The sequence below is a fragment of the Carcharodon carcharias genome, chromosome X (assembly GCF_017639515.1).
Source record: "Carcharodon carcharias isolate sCarCar2 chromosome X, sCarCar2.pri, whole genome shotgun sequence".
Lineage (NCBI taxonomy): Eukaryota > Metazoa > Chordata > Chondrichthyes > Lamniformes > Lamnidae > Carcharodon > Carcharodon carcharias.
This window is the reverse complement of record NC_054507.1, coordinates 24871414-24887617: the sequence shown is the minus strand read 5'-3', so window position 1 is coordinate 24887617 and position 16204 is coordinate 24871414. Positions and strand designations below refer to the sequence as shown.

Below are 16204 nucleotides of genomic sequence, written 5' to 3'. Positions count from 1 at the left end.
CACCAGATTGGTTTCATAAGTTGAAATTCTCACCTCAGTGCACTGCACTCTTACCTTCATCTGAAAACCCGGTCTCACCGCGGCCGCTTGACTGAGGTGCATGGCACCTCTCCAGCTCATATCTGGAGAGGATGAGCCGGTGTAGGGGTCCCCCGCCAGTCCGCGACCTCTCAATATTGTTATGGGCTGTCTTCTCCTGAAAAGACGGAGGAGCATTGATTTGTCCACTCTCTACCTGCAGTGCCATTGCAGCCTGGCCAACCCCAGCTGAGAAGCACCTTGCAGAGCAGATCCAAGTTGTGGCCCTCAAGGCACAAGGCACTCAATCCAGGCAGCCAGGGCTCACCCCCTTGGCCAGCTCCAGCATCACTGACAATTGGCACTCAGACTCTCAAACCCCTGAGCTCCACGGGGGGATGGCCATCCCAAAACAATTGAACACATTTACCCATGCCAACATGGTACTCACCCTTCCTGAGTACAGTACGCCATTGAGGCGCTTCCGGCGCTGCACCATGTCATGGCTGATCACCCTGCCCGTCACCTCCTCCCATGCCCTCTTGATGAGGTGCGGTGGCTTCCTCCTCTCATCTCAGAAGGGTGTCCCTCCTGGCAGCCACCTCCTCCAGGAAGGCAGCGAGGCATTTGTTGGAAAAACAGACCTGCCCTCCCGCCTGACGTTTGCTGATACTCTGGACTCCATCCTTGCAGCGGCAGACAGGCATCCTTCCCTGGCAGCCTTGCAGGGGCTGCTGAGCCACCATTGGACCCGGTGGCTGAGAGGCCCCTGCCCCCACTCAGCCCTTCCTGGCCAGTGACAAGCCGCATTTCACGCTGGGCGGGCCTTAATTAGCCCGCAAGCGTGAAATTGCAGTCCGGCTCTGATTGCGGGTGGTGGTTGGCTTCCTGACCACCCCCACCTGACGAGGGCAAAATTCTGCCCCAAGAATGCTGACAGACTTCTGTTTGCTTAAATGTCATCATATGTGATCAGTGAGTATGAGCATGGTCTTTATGAGGGGACATTGCCACACTTTGCAGCAGGAGTCACTTTTCTTCTGTAAAAGGAAGAAAAAATTCAATGTGCAGCACAACTGCTTCCACTCCTTTCTTCCCTGAGAGGAATTACATTCTACCGGCCCCAAAATCTACCAGAAATCAATGTAAATGGGATGACGGTTATTTTGCAGGATGATATGGCACTTGGCACTGTCAAATGAGACAGGAATACTATACTTCAATGCACACTTTGGAAATAACATGCATGACCCATGTGGTAAGTGAGATTAGGATAGGTCAGATGGAGCACATCTCCACAGTATGGTGTTTCTCTAGTTACAGTCTGAAAATCTTTCTTGGCTGGATTTCATGCTGCCACTCCCTTGCTCAAGCTTCCTTGCTGATACCAACTTGATTTAGATGTTTTGTTTGGAAAGGTTGCTAAAAATTAGCCTCAGACTTCAACCAGTTCCTAATCTTGATCCCATAACCTGAACTGGAAAGTTTTGTGTATGTGGAATCTTTGACCTAAGATTGCACGATGCTGCCAGAGTGCAAGGATTTCGAAGTGCACTGCAGACATCTGTAACATTGGTAAGCACAAAATTAAATGAAAATAATGTATAATATGTTGATTTGAGATTTGAATGTCAGTTACACATAAACATTTATTGGATCATTAACTATTGCTTATTCTCCCTTAATTTAAAATCTTAATAAATACCAATGCTTGTTTTAAATGCACTTTATTTGGGAAATATATGGAGAACAATATTTATTGGGTCACAGACCCACCACAAAGCTTGTGGTAATTCTATCTACATAAGCAGTATCTTCTACTTACTCGAATGTTGAGATGTCTTTACTATTTTCAGTACACCTAGTGTGATGTTGCCAGATAAACTGGACAGTGCAGCATGGTTTCTGATGATTGCCATGGTCCTGCTTTGAGGACTGAGGGACATTTGCCCCTGCTGTTGTCACTTGTTAAGCTCCGGAGCCTGTGCTGCCTCCGAGGATTTGTGCTGAATTAGGCTTGTGCATACTGGAAGTCGTTGTCCCAAGTGCTCAGGAGCTACAACAGTAAAGCCAATGAGGTTTAACTGAGGCGCGATTATTGCTTATTGCAAACTTTTCCCAATACCCTGCTACGGTGACTTGCAACAAAGTCACTATTAGCAATTTTTGATAGTCTCTTCGGAGACTATTTACATATGTGAAAAAATAGTAAATTAACCAGTGGCACTTAAGCTGATCCTCAGGACTCAAGTTGGAGGCTTGGATTGAGGCATTTTTACCTTGTTCATACTTTAACAAGAGAAATAAATGTTCTTTTTAAGGATATAGAATGCAGTTGAAGAATTGTTATGCCTGCTGTTTTGAGTATTTTTGTTTTGCCGCAGCTTGATTGGCCAGAATGGTTTTGAAGAGAAATTGAAATTAAAGAGAACCAAAAGTGGGGAGAAATAATCAATCAGAAAAGAGAAAACAACTTTAGCCAGAGGAAATTAATATACTTCACAATACACTGCAGTCACAATGTTCACAACTTTTTATTAGATTACAACTCCCCCCCCCTCCCACCCCATCAGAAGCTAATGTGGTGTCATTACAGAGCTTGCCCAGGTGCCCAGTCAGGTGTTAACCTCAGCAGTGAGCATGAAACCTTGCATTTATGTAGCGCCTTATCACATCTCTCCCAAAATGCCATATAAGAGCATCACTGTCAAACCTGATCCTGTACTCACCTACATACTTTCCTGTAGGTGACAATGGATTGTAAACAGGAGCCCTGCTCGATTTTCTGCTCCCTAATTATGAATTGTGGGGCTCATTGCCACATCGCTAATAGTGGTCAAGCTGATAGCAGCTAACTCAGCACAGGCCAGGAGTTGAACCAGATACTTTCTGGTTTGTATAACTTGTGCTACCTTTACCAACTGAGCCATGGGGCAATCTATAAACAACAACAACTTATTTATATAGTGTTTTTAATGCAATTGAACATTCCAGGATCATACATGTATTATAAAAACAAAATATGACACAAAGCCACATGACATGTTAGGGCAATGACCAAAAGCTTAGTCAAAGAGGTAGGTTTTAAGGAGCATCTTAAAGGAGGAAAACGAGGTGGAGAGGTGCAGCGGGGATATTTCAAAAGAAAGAAAATCTTGTATTTATATAGCACCTTCTCACATTTCTGTCAAAACACTTCGCAGACAATGAAGTATTTTTTGGAGTACTTATTATGTTGGCAAATGCAGCAGCAAATTTTGCGCACAGCAGTGTTCCATAAACAGCAAGAGCGATAAAGATCAGTTTATTTATTTCGATAGTGTTGGTTGAGGAAGTTGGATCAACCAGGACACCAGGAGCATTCCTTAAACGCTCTTCTCCCTCTGTAGCATCATTAACATCTGCCTGACCTAATAAACAGAGAACCTGTTCTAACACCTCAGCTAGCTCTGATAATGCAGTATTCCTCACCACTATACTAAAAGGTCAGCCTCGGTTATTGTGCTCAAATCCTGGACAGGGGTATGAACACAACCTTCAAACCTGGAGGTGAGAGCCACTAGCTGAGCCAAACCAACTCTTAAACAGACATGGGTTAAGTTGTGTATTTCATTTATCTTGCGTTTTCTTAAAAAACAATAGTTCCTTATTCTTCTCTCAGTTTCACCCAGATCCATACTTCCTGCACCGAAATGACTTAGTTGCATCCCATTGCTATTCTGCAACTAGTTAGGCAGAGGCACACAGTTGGGTTTTCCCTTCCCTTCCTTTCTCTCTGTGGACAAGTGGCTTGAAGCCTCTTTTGGGTTACTGTGTGGTCAAGGACCTGAATCCTTATACAAAGTAGCTCAGCGCATTAATGCAGGGGTTCCCAAACAATGGCAACTTTCAGCCCATGAGCCATGACCACAAAGCCTACACAACTCTATTTTAAAGCCTTTAATTCTACTGAATGATTTGTGCTGTAAGATTTTGGTAGGCAGAAGGCTTGGGAAGGAGCTGTTCTTGGTGCTCGTGGATGAGTAAATCCAAAGTCAGATCCCAAGAACTTTCTGTGAGGCCTATGCAAGACATAATGAGATAAAAACTTGAATGTTCCTGCATTAGTGAACCAACATTCTGTGCAATCAAGCCATCTTCTTCCCTTCGTTTTGCGTCCCATTTCTAACAATATTTTTAATATGAATATTTAATGCTTTACAGCAGTAAGATGCCCATATGATTTTCAATTAACATTGAAACAAGAACTAGGAACAGAAGAAAAAAATTGTTGGAAGATCATTTTGACTGAATCACTAATACCCTCAGTTTCTTGTCCTCTGTCAAAGGATTAAATCATGTAATGACCACAATATGTCTGGTGTCTGAAGAAATGGAAACATTGTCGTCCTCCTTGACATATCGTTTAGGCATGTACTTTACAACACAGGTTGTTAAATGATACCTGAAATCTTTGTGCATAAAGTTGTACAGAATGGGATTTACAATACAGTGGGAAAAGGTGAGGCACTCCACAAGGTCGTAAAAATAATACACTACATGCTCCACAACACAGTTGAGAAACTCGCCTATCAGGGAAAGAAATACAGTTATGTAAAAAGGTGACCAGCATAGCAAAAATACTATGATATAAGCACATATTATTTTACGGTTCCTTATGCTACCTGTGTTACTGGAGTCTTTCATAGCTCTTGTAGTGAAAACATTACTCACTATAATTATAAACAAAGGAATAATGAATCCAAAAAGTAAAATAACAGAGCTTGTAACATACGAAAATAGCAAATTTTCAGTGAAGCAGTAAATATACACAACTCCTAAAGTGTCAGCATATACAAATTGTGGTACAGATAAGAGCACAGCTGTAGTCCACATGCACACACACACCATCCTGCGGATTTGTCGGTCTCTTGATCCCTGGGCTTGGAACGGGTATCGCAGTGAGACATATTCATCAACGCTAAAACAGGCCAGGAAGAAGATGCTACTGTATAGAGTAACAAAATAAAGGAAGGAATCAAATTTACACAGAAGACTGCCCCAGATCCAGTGGTAATTGTACAATATCTCTGTCATCCTAAATGGGATGCATAAAACTGCACACAAGTCAGCAACAGCCATGTTAAAAATGTAAAGGTTGCTTTCTTTCCTGGACTCTCTCATCCGCCAGTTTATCCAAATAACAATGATATTCTCTATCAGACCTACTAGAAGAAAGAATAGGTAGAAAGAAAATGTTGACATGTCCAATGCCTTGTAATTCAAAGTGACCCAGCAGGAGCATTGAACACCATGGCACTCATCACTGTCATTGGCATGGAAGGTGTTGTTAGGGGTGGCCATGGCTGAGTCCTCCTTGTAGAATCTGCAGAAATGAGAAACATTTGTAATATTGAATCAAAAGGTGTTGCGATTAAATACAGTTTCCATAAGCTGCCTCAGTGGCATAGTTGCATTGCCTGGTTTGGTGCTAATGTAAATAAACCAGGAAAGTCTCAGATTCAGTTTGTGCTGACTTAAACAGCAGGATTGCTACAAGCGGCACAACTGTCCACTGGGCAAAAAGCAGCAAGCTGGAAGTGAATAACACAATCAAACTCAGTTGCGATGCTGCCTCAGTTGAACAACTCCTGAATACTCACCATCTAGCCCTGCACAAGAAAAGTACTCACCTGGGCAAGAGAACAGAAGAGTACATGAACCAATGCAACAATGTGCCCACATGCGTCAGTGCTTTCAGATGTGGAGAAAAGAAGCTTTCTCCCTATCCCTGCTGTTTTCCAGTACTATGTAAAGTTTTTCTGTAAGAGTTTATCCCTTGTCTAATGGTTGGTTAATTTCAGTAGCCATTTGTCTATTTTAAAAAAAACCACTGGCTGCACGTCTCCCACCCCACCACCACACGTCTCCCACCCCACCAACCACACGTCTCCCACCCCACCAACCACACGTCTCCCACCCCACCAACCACACGTCTCCCACCCCACCAAAGACTGAACAAATGTCTTGACTGCATGGTGTGGTAGTAAAACCTACAGACTTGAAGGTTTAGTCTCCACACTCTGAGTTAAGTAATATGAGCTGAGGCATCTATAAAGGGAGTTACAGATGGCTTTAGCATTCCTTCACATAAGGGGTAATGGAAATCTGGAACTTTCTCCCCCAAAAACTGTTGAAGCAGGGGGTCAGTTGGAGATTTCACAACTGCCATTGATAGATTTTGTTAGGCGAGGGTATTAGGAACCAAAGAAAAGAAAGAAAGAAATTGCATTTATACAGCGCCTTTCATGATCTCAGGACGTCCTAAAGTGCTTTGTAGTCAATTAAGTACTTCTGAAGTGTAGTCACTGCTGTGATGGTTAGTCATTTTTTGTGCACAGCAAGATCCCATAAACAGCAATGAAATAATGACCACTATTTTGTTAATTGTTAGTTAAAGGGTAAATATTGACCAAAGAGTGTTCCTTCAAATAGTGCCATGGGATCTTTTATGTCCACTTGAGAGGGAAGAGAGGGCCTTAGTTTAATGTCTCATCCGAAAAGCAGCACCATAGTGACTAGTACCCATAGAACCATATGTTAGCAAGAGTCGGGACCCCACTGAAGTCTCAATGCATCAGGTCAAACATGGGCAAGGAAATCTCCTGCTGGTTAGCAATGTACTGCCCCCACCTGCCTCAGCTGATGAATCAATGCTCCTCCACATTGAACACCACTTGCAGCAAGCACTGAGGGTGGCAAGGACATAGAATGTACTCTGAGTGGGGAACTTCAATGTCCATCACAAAGAGTGGCTCAGTAGCATCACTAATGACTGATCATGCTGAGTCCTAAAGGACATAGCTGCTAGGCTGGGTATGTGGCAGGTGAGGGAACCAACAAGAGGGAAAAACATACTTGACCTCATCCTCACCAACCTGCCTGCTGCAGGTGCACCTGTCCAATATGGTATTGATAGGAATGACCACCGCACAGTCCTTGTGGAGATGAAATCTCGTTGTCACATTAAGGATTCCCTCCATTGTGCTGCGTGGCACTACACTGTGCTAAATGGGATAGATTTCAAACAGATCTAGCAACTCAAGACTGGGCATCCATGAGGCACTGTGGGCCATCAGCAGCAGCAAAATTGTACCCAACCACAGCCTGTAACCTCATGACCAGGCATATTCCCCACTCTATCATTACCATCAAGCCAGGGGTCAACCCTGGTTCAATGAAGAGTGCAAGAGGACATGTCAGCAGCAGCACCATGCATACCTAAAAATGAGGTGTCAACCTGATGAAGCTACAACTCAGGACTACTTGCGTGTCAAACAGCATAAGCAGCAAGTGATAGACAGAGCTAAGCGATCCCACAACCAACCAATTAGATCGAAGCTCTGCAGTCCTGCTACATCCAGTCGTGAATGCTGGTGGACAATTAAACAATTCACTGGAGGAGGCTCCACAAATATCCTCATCCTCAATGATGGGTGAGCCCAGCACAGCAGTGCAAAAGATAAGGCTGAATCATTTGCAACACAATCTTCAGCCAGAAGTGCCGAGTGGGTGATCCATCTTGGCCTCCTCCAGAAGTCCCCAGCATCACAGAAGCCAGTCTTCAGCCACTTCGATTCGCTCCATGTGATATCAAGAAATGGCTGAAGGCACTGGATAGTGCAAAGGCTGTGGAGCCTGAAAATATTCCAGCACCAGTACTGAAGACTTGTGCTCCAGAATTTGCTGCGTCCCTAGCCGAGCTGCTCCATTACACCTGCAACACTGGCATCTACATGGCAATGTGAAAAATTGCCCAGGTATGTCCTGTACACAAAAATGAATCAGGGAATGAAGGGGATTTAGACAGGCTAAGTGAGTGGTCAAGAACATAGCAGATGGAATATAATGTGGAAATATATGAAGTTACCCACTTTGGTAGGAAAAACAGAAATACAGAGTATTTCTTAAATGGGGAGAGATTGGAAAGTGTTGATGTCCAAAGGGTCCTGGGTGTCCTTGTTCATAAGTCACTGAAAGCTAACATGTCGGTACAACAAGCAATTAGGAAGACCAATGGTATGGTGGTCTTTATTGCAAGAGGATTTGAGTACAGGGGTAAAGAAGTCTTGCTGCAAATGTATAGAGCCTTGGTGAGACTGCACCTGGAGAATTGTGTACAGTTTTGGCCTCCTTACCTAAGGAAGAATATACTTACCATAGAAGATTCACCAGGCTGATTCCTGGGATGGCAGGATTGTCCTATGAGGAGGGTGGGCCTGTAATCTCTAGAGTTTAGAAGACTGAGAGGTGATCTCATTGAAGCATACAAAATTCTTGCAGGGCTCAACAAAGAAGGATGTTTCCCCTGGCTTTGGGGTGGGGGCGGTTTGTGTGTGTGTGTGTGTGTGTGTGTGTGTGTGTGTGTGTGTGTGTGGTGGTGGTCTAGAACCAGGGGACACAGTGTTATTCACAATATAATCCAGGCTTGTCTTTTGGTTAAGCTGGTTTATTTTTCAAGACAACTCCTCAGCGCTACTAACTTCCTAGTAGCTTCCACCCAAAGTGTTCTAGCTTTACATTTTTATTCTATTTAGATGGGATAATTAATGCCCATCACCTGTTTAACTAGCAGTTGGTTTTAACAAGGTGATTGCCATATTAACACAGTCTCAGAATAAGAGGTAGGATATTTAGGACTGAGATGAAGAGGCATTTCTTCACTCAGAGGGTGGCGAATCTTTGGAATTCTCTATCCCAGAGGGCTGTGGAGGCTCAGTTATTGAATATGGTCAGTACAGAAATTGATAGATTTCTGGATACTAAAGATATCATGGGATATGGGGATAGTGTGGGAAAATGTTGTTGAGGTAGACCATCAGCGATGATCTTACTGAATGGTGCAGCAGGCTCAAGGGATCGAATGGCCTACTCCTGCTCCTATTTCCTATGAATTGGGCAGGTTTTTATTTTATGCTGTAAAGGTTTTAATTAAATTGATTTTGATTTGCACTTCAGCATGCATTGAAACTGCAGTAGAAAAACAGAACATGAGACATATGCAGCTTCTGTTTTAATTAAACAGTGACACAGCCTACTCTATCTCTCTCAACTAAAGATTTCAGTTAGTCATTATATTGTACTGAACATTGAATGCCAAGTTTCTTCAAAAAGTTAATGGTGTTCTTTTCCTGTTATGGAATCTACTGCAATGTTACAATGCAAAAGAATACAGAGTACAATTCTTGTATCGCAGAAAATTCATCTCTTAACTTATTACATATAGTAAGAAAGCTGTCACTGACCTGACTAAATGTTCCTTGTGCCTTGCTGAATTTGTTCCAACAGTAGAAGTACCTCTCCAAATAGTGACTGTTTAGTTGTGAGGTTCCACATTTATTGCTGTGCGATGCAGGGAGGAAGGAATATGAGGGGAGATTTTGCAGTAAACAGGAAATCATGGGAGCTATGATACGTAACCAAAGGTCAAGGAGCATAAGGTGTTGTAAGATAATGGACATTATGTTTGGCTTTTGCTTTGAAAGGTCAGCATCATTACTTTCCTAAATGAGTCAAATAACTATTAACTGGCTGACTATGCAATGGATAAAACCAGGGACAAAGTTGACATAGGAGGTTGTTTTGTTTAAATACAGAGGGAAATTGTGTTGGGGATATTTTCAAACTTCATCTGTTAATACCCCTTAAAACCTAGTGGATAAACGTTTCCTGTTGTGGAACCCACTGCAATGTTACAATGTAAAAAAGGCACAGTGTATCTCATTACAATCGCCGCATTGCAGAAACACAGATCAGGTGGGCCCCTTGTTGGATCCCTGGTCTGTACTGAGTTAGCTGGTCTCAACTGAGGTGTCGATAGAGATACACTTGGCAACAGGTCCCCTAATCTGAGAAGAGGATTAGGCTCAATTGTGATTACCCCTGTGATAAAATATCCTACCAGCAGTAGAGAGCTGTGGTGCCCATAGAATTATAGCCCAGCATGACTCAGTGACCTCATGAGAGTATGAATGAAAAGCAGAGAAATAAACCTCTTCAATGCAACAGGGAATATTCACAATCCTGTCTTTTTTCATCCACTTGGAAACCTGTTATTTCTGCTCTCTCCCTTTCTCTAGAGGGTCACTTCTAGGGTAGGTATAAAGAAGGTTCTGGTCTCTCCCCATTTGTGGGGGGAGACCAGAACTAGGGGCCATCAATATAAGATGGTCACTAACAATTCCATTGGGGCATTCAGGAGAAACTTCTTTACCCAGAGAGTGATGAGAATGTGGAACTTGCTACTGCAGGGAGTGGTCAAGGTGAATAGCGTCAATGCATTTAAGAGAGAAGCTGGATAAACACACGAGGGAGAAAGGAATGTCTGGATGGTGTTGTTACAGAACATGTCTGTTGAAGAAGTCTTCATAGTCTTTTGTATGTAAACGGCAAGTCTTTATTATTTACTACAAGGGTACAGGCAAGGAGCTATCTCCATGTCTAGGTCTTAACACGTCTCTGCTCAACACTATACTGACCCCAGATCTATGTCATGTGCTTTCTTACATCACTGTGTGGGCGGCACTGTACTCAGTCCCACATTAACCCTGTATGTGCCAGGCATTTATACTACACCTCCCCCTAAGTCTTTATCCCATAGATATGGAATTACACTAGTTTGCTTCATGTCTTACATTGTTATTAGTCTTATGCATTTACCTTGTTGTTACTGTCTTAATACTATTCCAACATTATTGTTATTTCTGTATTAGCATCATTACAACATTCTCACTACCCCACTCTCCCCCTCAAGTCCTTGAAGTTAGAGGCTCAGGCCGTCTGGAGACCTTATAACTCTTCCACATCTTATTCGCCATTCTGTCAGAGGAATGGTCGGCTCTGTTGGTTCTGGTTCTTGCTGTTGGCTTGGAGGTTGGACTGGCATTTGGGTATCATCTATAGACCTCCACTGTGCAATAGGAGGAGCTGGTATAGGAAGAGGGCTGGGACTCCTCTTGTTTCATTGGACCACACCCTCTGCTGTGCCAATCTGGTAGTACCGCAATTGATCCTCAGTCCGTCAGAGGACCGTTACTTGTCTCCCAAGGTTCAGGATCCAGACGTTGTCACCCTGCTGCAGCAGTGGCTAATGTCTGATGTGGTGCCTTCTGTTGTAGGCAGAAACTTGCTTCTGTCCGTTTGACTGCTCTTTTGCTTGGATGCCCTGGTAGTCCCTGGCTACCAATCTTAGCATGTGTTTTGTTGGCAGGATCGGAGGCTGTGTGCAAAGTTTCCTGCCCATCAGGAGCTAAGGGGGTGGACCTGTAAGTAAGCAGTGAGGTGAGGAAGTCCTCATTTTTGTTCAGCAGGGCCTTCACTGTACGGACCCCTCATTCTGCTTCACTGGTTGACTGCAGGTATCTTGGGGGAGCTGGTGTGGTGGTGGAAGTTGGCTATGGCTGCGAAGCATGTGAAGCATGCATTAGAGAATTGTGGGCCGTTATCGGATGTGAGCTTGTCTGGGATGCCATGGCTCACAAACATTCCTTTTAGTGCTTTGACAACCGTTTCTGTGGTGGTCATATGTAGTTGTTTTATCTCCACTCATTTGGAGGAGAGTAATCCACCCCTATCAGGAAGGATTTGCCACTGTAGACAAACAGGTCTGTGCCCAGTCTCTCCCAAGATCTGTTAGGGAATTGGGTGGGAATGAGTGGCTCTCTTTGGTCCTGGAGGTGCAATGCATAAACCTGGCAATTTGCGATGATCTCTTCTATCGCTTTGGAGATGCCCAGCCATGAGACAATGGATTGAGTCCATGCCCTACACCCAGGTGACCCTGATGTATCTTTTGAAGAACATCCGCCCGCAGGGAGGCTGGGTGACCAGCCATTTGTCATAAACTGTAAAGTGTTCTGCTGCTCGAACCACATTTTGGCTGCACCTCCATTTGGTCTCTGTTGAGCCCATCTTTGTTGACAGTAGGGGCAGATGTAGGTTCACTCTTCATCGCGAAGTTGCTCCTGGCGGATCTGTTGGAGCCTGGTTGTGGTTCCTGGCAGGTGCCTGGCAGTGGCTTGGGAGTTGGCCTCAAGTTCTGCCACAAAGTTGATGTCCTGTTTTGTTGGGAGACCCACAGTTATGCTTGAAAGTCTGTCTGCTGTCATCTGATTTCTTTTTCTTGGTCACAGGCAGTCTCATAGGCGAATCTCATGAGGCACAGGTGAAACCTCTGGACCCTAGGAGGCACCTTTGTGAGCTACCTCTTGTTCAAAAAGGAGACCAATGGTATATGTTCTGTTTTGATTGTGATCTTGAGGCTGACGATGTAGTCAGAAAAATTCTCACATGCCCATGTGACTGCAAGAGCTCCCTTCTCAATGATGGTGTATCTTGTCTCTGTGTCTGACAGCCCTCTGGAAGTGTAGTAGACAGGTCAACAACTACCATCCAATTGCTCCCAAAAGTGCATTGCTCTGAGGCCTGTGGATGAAGCATCGGCTGCTGTGGTGGTGGGCAGGGGGGTCGGAGTGGGCCACGATGTGGAGAGGAGCATCGCCTTGATGCGAGTGAACGCTTGCTCATTCTGGGGATCCCAGTACCATGCTTGGTCTTTCTTGAGCAGATGTCTCAGCGGTTTGGAGAACTGTGACAAGTGAAGTAAAAACTCCATTAGCTGGTTCACCATCCCTAGGAGACGCTGGAGGTTGGGGACGGAGGAAGGGCAGGGAAGTTGGTGATCGCCTTGGTTTTATGTGAATCTGCTGTGATGCCTTTGTTGCTGATGACGTGGCCCAGGAACCAAATGGAGGTCTTGGTAAATTTACATTTATCCTTCAGCCTCACCCCTGTCTCCTGTAGTCACTCCAAGGCTGCTGTGAGCCTTTCATCACGCACTTCCACTGTGACCCATGAACCAAGACATCATCCATGGGGCAAATGACCCCATGAAGGCCCTGCAGGATGCCAGGCATTGTGCATTGGAATATCTCAGGTGCTAGCGTGCTCCCAAAGGGAAGACAGTTGAAGCAAAATCTGCCAAAGTGGGTAATAAATGTAGTTAGGAGGTGGGTGTCCTTATCAAGGGGGAAGCTGCTAGAAACTGAAGCATTCTGGGAGAAGTCAGCGCAGTCACCACAACTCAGGAGAAGGACTCTTGCACTCAACATTTGAAAAAGAGCGCGGATCTTGAAGGCAGGTCAGTTGAAAAAGAGCATGGAGATTGAAAACAAAAGGAGGGGAAGCTGAAGAGGAGCGGCCAGCGTGTGAGTGGCCCAGTGAAGGAGTGGAGCTTTGAGGCTTTGGCTCGAGAGGCTTCGGCGAGCAGAAGCTGAGGACGAGCTTGCTCCCAGTGGGGTAGGGCCGGGTAAAGTCCTTTAAGTAAATTAGGGGTAGGTAATGGAGGCAGCAGTTGGGGCAGTTGAGTGCTCCGAATGCAGCATGTGGGAAGTCGTGGACAGCACAATTGGCCCTGATGACTACACCTGCAAAAGGTGCATCCAGCTGCAGCTCCTGAGAAGCCGAGTTAGGGAACTGGAGCTGGAGCTGGATGAACTTCGGATCATAGGGGAGGCAGAGGCAGTAATAGACAGGAGTTTCAGGGAGACAGTCACCCCTAAAAGTCAGGAGGCCGGCAGCTGGGTGAATGTCAGGAGAGGGAAGGGGAAAAGACAGAAAGAGCAGAGCACCCCTGTGGCCGTTCCCATCAACAATAGGTAAACCGTTTTAGATACTGTTGGTGGGGACGACCTACCAGGGACAAGTTGTAGTGGTCGCGTCTCTGGCACCGAGGCTAGACCTTCAGCTCAGGAAGGAGGGAGAGAAAAGAGGAGAGCAGTAGTGATAGGGGATTCGATAGTTAGGGGGACAGATAGGAGGTTCTGTGGAAGAGATCGAGAATCCCGGATGGTCTGTTGCCTCCCTGGTGCCAGGGTATGCGACATCTCGGATCGAGTTCTCAGTATTCTCAGGAGGGAGGGTGAGCAGCCAGATGTCGTGGTCCATGTAGGGACCAATGACGTGGACAGGAAGGAGGAGGAGGTCCTGCAAAGAGAGTTTAGGGAGTTAGGTGCTAAGTTGAAGGGCAGGACCTCCAGAGTTACGATCTCAGGAGTGCTACCCGTGCCACGTGCTAGTGAAGCTAGAAATAGGAGGATAATGCAGCTAAATGTGGCTAAGGAGATGGTGCAGGAGGGAGGGCTTCATGTTTCTTGACAATTGGGCTCTGTTCCAGGGAAGGTGGGACCTGTTCTGACGGGACGGTTTGCACCTGAACTGGAGGGGGACTAACATCCTTGCGGGTAGGTTTGCTAGTGCTGCTCCGGGGCGTTTAAACTAGATTTGCAAGGGGAGGGGAACCAGAGTGTTAGAGCAGATAGTGAGGTGGAGGAGGATAAAGGTCAAGCAAGGAATGCATGTATAGACAGAAATCAAGGGTCCGTACGTGATAGAAATGTTCTCAGGTGCATCTATTTCAATGCAAAGAGTATTGTCGGAAAGGCAGATGAGCTTAGGGCGTGGATTGGCACATGGGATTACGACATTATTGCTATTAGTGAGACTTGGTTGCAGGTGGGCAGGACTGGCAGCTCAATGTTCCGGGGTTCCGTTGTTTCAGACGTGATAGAGGGGGAGGGATGAAAAGGGGAGGAGTGGCATTACGAGTCAGGGAAAATATCACAGCTGTGCGTAAGCAGGACAGCCCGGAGGGCTCGTCTACAGAGGCCATATGGGTGGAGCTGAGGAATGGGAAAGGTGTGACCACACTAATAGGGTTGTATTATAGACCGCCCAATAGTCAGAGAGAATTGGAGGAGCAAATCTGTAGAGAGATAGCAGACCGATGTAAGAAACAGAAAGTTGTGATTGTAGGAGATTTTAACTTTCCACATATTGACTGGGATTCCCATACTGTAAAAGGGCTGGATGGCTTAGAGTTTGTCAAATGTGTTCAGGAAAGTTTTCTAAATCAATATATAGAGGTACCAACGAGAGAGAATGCAATACTTGATTTCTTATTAGGGAACCAGACAGGTCAGATGACAGAAGTATGTGTAAGCGAACATTTTGGGTCCAGTGACCAAAATGTCATTAGTTTTAAGCTAATTATGGATAAGGATAGGTCTGGTCCTTGAGTTGAGATTCTAAATTGGAGAAAGGTCAATTTTGTGGAAATGAGAAAGGATCTAGGAAGAGTGGATTGGCATAAGTTGTTTTCTGGCAAGGATGTGTTCAGTAAGTGGAAGGCATTCAAAGGCGAAATCTTGAGAGTGCAGAGTTTGCATGTTCCTGTCAGGATTAAAGGCAAAGTTAACAGGCATAGGGAACCTTGGTTTTCAAGGGATATTGGCGATCTGGTTAAGAAGAAGAGAGAGGTGTATAGCAGGTATAGGCAACAAGAAGCAAATGAGGTACTTGTAGAGTATAAAAAATGTAAGAAAATACTAAAAAAGGAAATCAGGAAGGCAAAAAGAAGACATGAGGTTGCTTTGGCAGATAATGTGAAGGTAAACCCGAAGGGTTTCTACAAGTACATTAAGAGTAAAAGTATAGTAAGGGACACAATTAGTCCCTTTGAAGATCAGAGCGGTCGTCTATGTGTGGAGCCTCACGAGATGGGGGAGATCTTAAACAGTTTTTTTGCAACAGTATTTACTCAGGAAACTGGCATAGTGCATAAGGAAGGAAGGGAAACAAGCAGTAGTTTCATGGAACATATAGAGATTAAAGAGGAGGAGGTGCTTGCTGCCTTACAGTGAATAAAGGTAGATAAATCCCCCAGGCCTGACATGATATTCCCTCGGACCTTGAGGGAGACTAGTGTAGAAATTGCAGGGGCCCTGGCAGAAATATTTAAAATGTCTTTAGCCACAGGTGAGGTGCCGGAGGATTGGAGGGTAGCTCATGTTGTTCCGTTGTTTAAAAAAGGCTCCAAAAGTAAACCAGGTAATTACAGGCCAGTGAGCCTGACGCAATAGCAGGTAAATTATTGGAAGGTGTTCTGAGAGATCGGATATATAATTATTTGAACAGCCAAGGGCTGATTAAGGATAGTCAGCATGGCTTTGTGCGTGATAGGTCGTGTTTAATGAACCTTGTAGAGTTTTTCGAGGAGGTTACCAAGAAAGTAGATGAAGGAAAGGCTGTGGATGTTGTCTACATGGACTTTAGTAAGGCCTTTGACAAAGTCCCACATGGGAGGTTAGTT

The 16204-nt window shown here is 44.9% G+C and overlaps 1 protein-coding gene and 1 non-coding gene across 2 annotated transcripts; one reads left to right on the top strand and one right to left on the bottom strand.

The window, feature by feature from the left end:
* The first annotated feature begins 2057 nt into the window (after positions 1-2057).
* LOC121273374 lies at positions 2058-2203 on the top strand. Its single transcript, XR_005942010.1, has one exon. It is a non-coding gene; the product is annotated as a U4 spliceosomal RNA (small nuclear RNA).
* A 770-nt stretch (positions 2204-2973) lies between these two features.
* Positions 2974-9411, bottom strand: LOC121273170 (G-protein coupled receptor 182-like). The gene is made up of 2 exons (XM_041180153.1): positions 9303-9411; positions 2974-5383 (listed from the first exon to the last, which is right to left on the bottom strand). The coding sequence occupies exon 2, from the start codon at positions 5359-5361 to the stop codon at positions 4354-4356; it is 1008 nt and encodes a 335-aa protein (XP_041036087.1). The 5' UTR covers positions 5362-5383; positions 9303-9411; the 3' UTR covers positions 2974-4353.
* Between the last annotated feature and the right edge of the window lie 6793 nt (positions 9412-16204).

Coding starts and splice junctions, on each gene's coding strand:
- LOC121273170 (XM_041180153.1), bottom strand. CDS start 5,361: ATGGCCACCCCTAACAACACCTTCCATGCCAATGACAGTGATGAGTGC.